Genomic DNA, 2,903 nt, shown 5'->3' on the forward strand with positions numbered 1-2,903 from the left:
GCGCACCAGAACAGCAACCGTCACTGATAAAGAGTAGCGTAGATCGAAAGAATACAACCTGAAAACACACGAGCGTAGACGAATGATAGCCAAATCCGAGCAGATCCACCAAAGATAGATCTGCCGGAGACACACCTCCACACTCCCACCGACGATGCTATGCACACCACCGGGACCGGGGCTAGACAGGGAGGACCTTATTCCATTTTCAGAAAGCCGCCGCCGTCTCGCCTTCTTGAAAAGGATACAAACCCTAACAATACTCAAAGAACCATCTAAAAATGAAGCCTTTCCGTCGGCAAGGGCCGAGATCCACCGCACTCCCATGGTCCTAGGCCACCATAGATGAGGCGTACCGACGGCAACCCTAATCTTTCTTGGGGAAGAGGCCATATGAACCGGAGATCTAATGCAATAGCGCACCTAAACCTTCGGTGCAGGTCGCCCCATAAATTAATGCATTTGCAAAGAAAGTAGATGACTGGATAATAAGTCGGAAATGAAAATTTTATTCAGGCATCTATCACCTATCGTGAAAAAAGCCCTGTTAATCGAATTACAACCTGATCAGCTGAATGCAGCAAAGGAAACGAAAGAAACAAAATGCAATGAATGCAGCAAAAGAACCGAACGCATGCACGTTCGAGTGTTAAATACAAATAGCCAGCATCCCTATTTGTTGACGATCCTACAGTTCCTCCTGATCTCGCCGTTGGCAGCGGTCTTGAGTTCGATGGCAGCCATCTTGACCATCGCCTTGGCGAACTTCTTCTCCCAGCTCCCGGGGTTGAACGCGTTCTCCATCACCTTCGTCGCCGTCTTCCCCGACGTGAGCAACGCCGCGTCGGAGATGAAGAGCACGTTCCGCTTGAGCAGGTTGGTGTAGTACATGTTGTCCATCCGGTTGGGGGTGACGATGTCCTGCACCACGGTGGGGTCGTTGGTGAAGTTGGGGCTGACGGGGCACTTGCTCCGCAGCAGCCTGGTGAGGCCCGGGTTCATGTCGGAGGGGTTCGGTGGCAGGCGGTCGGTGAAGGAGGAGCAGTGCGACACGCCGATGGTGTGCGCGCCGGAGAGCACCACGAGGTCGTCCTCGTCCATGTTCTTGGCCTTGAAGCTGTCGACGAGCTGCGTGAGGTTGAAGAAGGGCGGGGGCAGGAACTGCAGCGCCTCAGTTTCAAGCGACACGCGCCCGTCGAACCGCCCCGCCGGCATCTTGTAGTCGATCAGGCTGCTGCTGAGGAAGAAGGCGGCGTCGCGTGCGGCGAAGGCGATGATGTCGGCGCAGGAGACGACTCTAGGGCAGACCCTCTCGAGGACCGCCTTGGCGGCGTCGATCACCTCGAAGCCGCGCAGGCTGGGGAAGTTGGGCGGGCCGAGCTTCTCCGGCCGCGGGTTCGCCGGAGTCGCGTCCAGCAGCACCGACGCGTCACAGCCCTGCACAAGCCGCTGCTTGTTAACCACGTGCTCGTACGTCGCTTTACATGCATATAAAAAAACAGTTGACAGTACGGCGCACGCACCTGGACGAAGCAGTCGTGGAAGGCCATGCGGATGATGCCGGCGCCGAGGCCGGGGTTCCGGGAGACGGCCTTGCCGACGACGTCCCTGACGATGCTCTCCGCCGCGCGGCACTTCCGGTTGTAGTAGCCGACCCTCACCCTATGCCCCGGAGCCCCCTTGCCCTGGCATGTCGCCGCCAGGAGCAGCACGCACGCGATCCAGATCGCAACCCTACCCATCCTTGAGCTCTATCGACCCACTAGAGCCGAGTTGTGTTGAGTGGCCGGAGACTGAAAGTGGAAGCTGCAGTCGTGTGGTTGAGGTGTGGAATCGCTGCTCCTCCGCACGTCCATTTATACGCGCGGGACAGAAGGAGAATTGGCAGGGGTTGCTCTCCTGTCTGCGTTTCTTAATCGGGCAGAGCATGTTCCCTACTCCCTAGACGCCGCAGGAACATGCGAGCACAACTCAGCACACATCCCCTCGAGCTACAGAGCGCTGACTTGAAGGAAACCGGGGCCGGGTTGATAAATAATCTAGTCGTGAATGTTGATGTAGGCATGTGCAGATCCGTGAATCGTGAATGGTTTGCAGCTCAAATGCTTGCAAGGCAGCGTGGACGGATAGGCTTTTCTCTCCCAGCTGAGGTTAAATTAGCAGATTCCGTCTGAATTTGATGTCTCCAGTGTGTATTCTTCGCTGGCGACATGTTTGTTTACTCCATATAAAGCACATGGTAAACGACATCTTGATCGTTTCAAGAGGGCCTGTCGGTCACGGCGAATTTGCTGGGCACTGGACGATGGTGTACGCAATGACAAAAGTACTGCATATAACCAGTGAGCTCAAAAGTCCACACGGAAGGATGATCATACATAGATAGGTCGTCGGGGAGCACGCGGCTCTTCTTCCATGCCCTGTAATCGTGCAAACCGACGCCTCAAAATTTGTTCATGGGAAAAGAAAAGGAAAGAAGAAAGCTAGTGTGCTCTATGCATGGATCGATCGTGCACCGGTTTGATGGATAATGCCTTATAATTGTCGATGGGCTAGATCTGGGTTCAACATCTCGCTGCATCGCGTACCAACCGGTAGTTCGATCCCTACTTCACCAGTCTCGGTCGTGATGCTAGCGATTAAAATGGAGTTTTGCTACCAATAATTATACACTTAAACTTACAAGGATTTTAGTCTGTGAGTTTTTTGGCAAATACGATAGCGGACCAGCCGGTCGACCGAAACCCTAGCTGCCACAATGCTTACACCCCCTCTAGCTGCCGCCAGGGCTCTGCCCCCGGCGGGAATGTCCTGATCAGGGTGCGGGCTGCTTTTGGAGGAGTTGGAGGGCTGCCGCAGGTTTTGGTGAAGGAACATGTGTGCTCCAGTAGCGGTATTCGTTA

General features: G+C 54.7%; 1 protein-coding gene across 1 annotated transcript; it reads right to left on the reverse strand.

The window, feature by feature from the left end:
* Positions 1-489: 489 nt before the first annotated feature.
* Positions 490-1,835, reverse strand: LOC125541153 (peroxidase 2-like). The gene is made up of 2 exons (XM_048704621.1): positions 1,524-1,835; positions 490-1,437 (listed from the first exon to the last, which is right to left on the reverse strand). The coding sequence occupies exons 1-2, from the start codon at positions 1,740-1,742 to the stop codon at positions 673-675; spliced, it is 984 nt and encodes a 327-aa protein (XP_048560578.1). The 5' UTR covers positions 1,743-1,835; the 3' UTR covers positions 490-672.
* Positions 1,836-2,903: the final 1,068 nt, after the last annotated feature.

Source organism: Triticum urartu, chromosome 2 (genome assembly GCF_003073215.2).
Source record: "Triticum urartu cultivar G1812 chromosome 2, Tu2.1, whole genome shotgun sequence".
Classification (NCBI taxonomy): Eukaryota; Viridiplantae; Streptophyta; class Magnoliopsida; order Poales; family Poaceae; genus Triticum; species Triticum urartu.

Coding starts and splice junctions, on each gene's coding strand:
- LOC125541153 (XM_048704621.1), bottom strand. CDS start 1,742: ATGGGTAGGGTTGCGATCTGGATCGCGTGCGTGCTGCTCCTGGCGGCG. Junction 1,438..1,523: donor TCCACGACTGCTTCGTCCAG/GTGCGTGCGCCG, acceptor CGGCTTGTGCAG/GGCTGTGACGCGTCGGTGCT.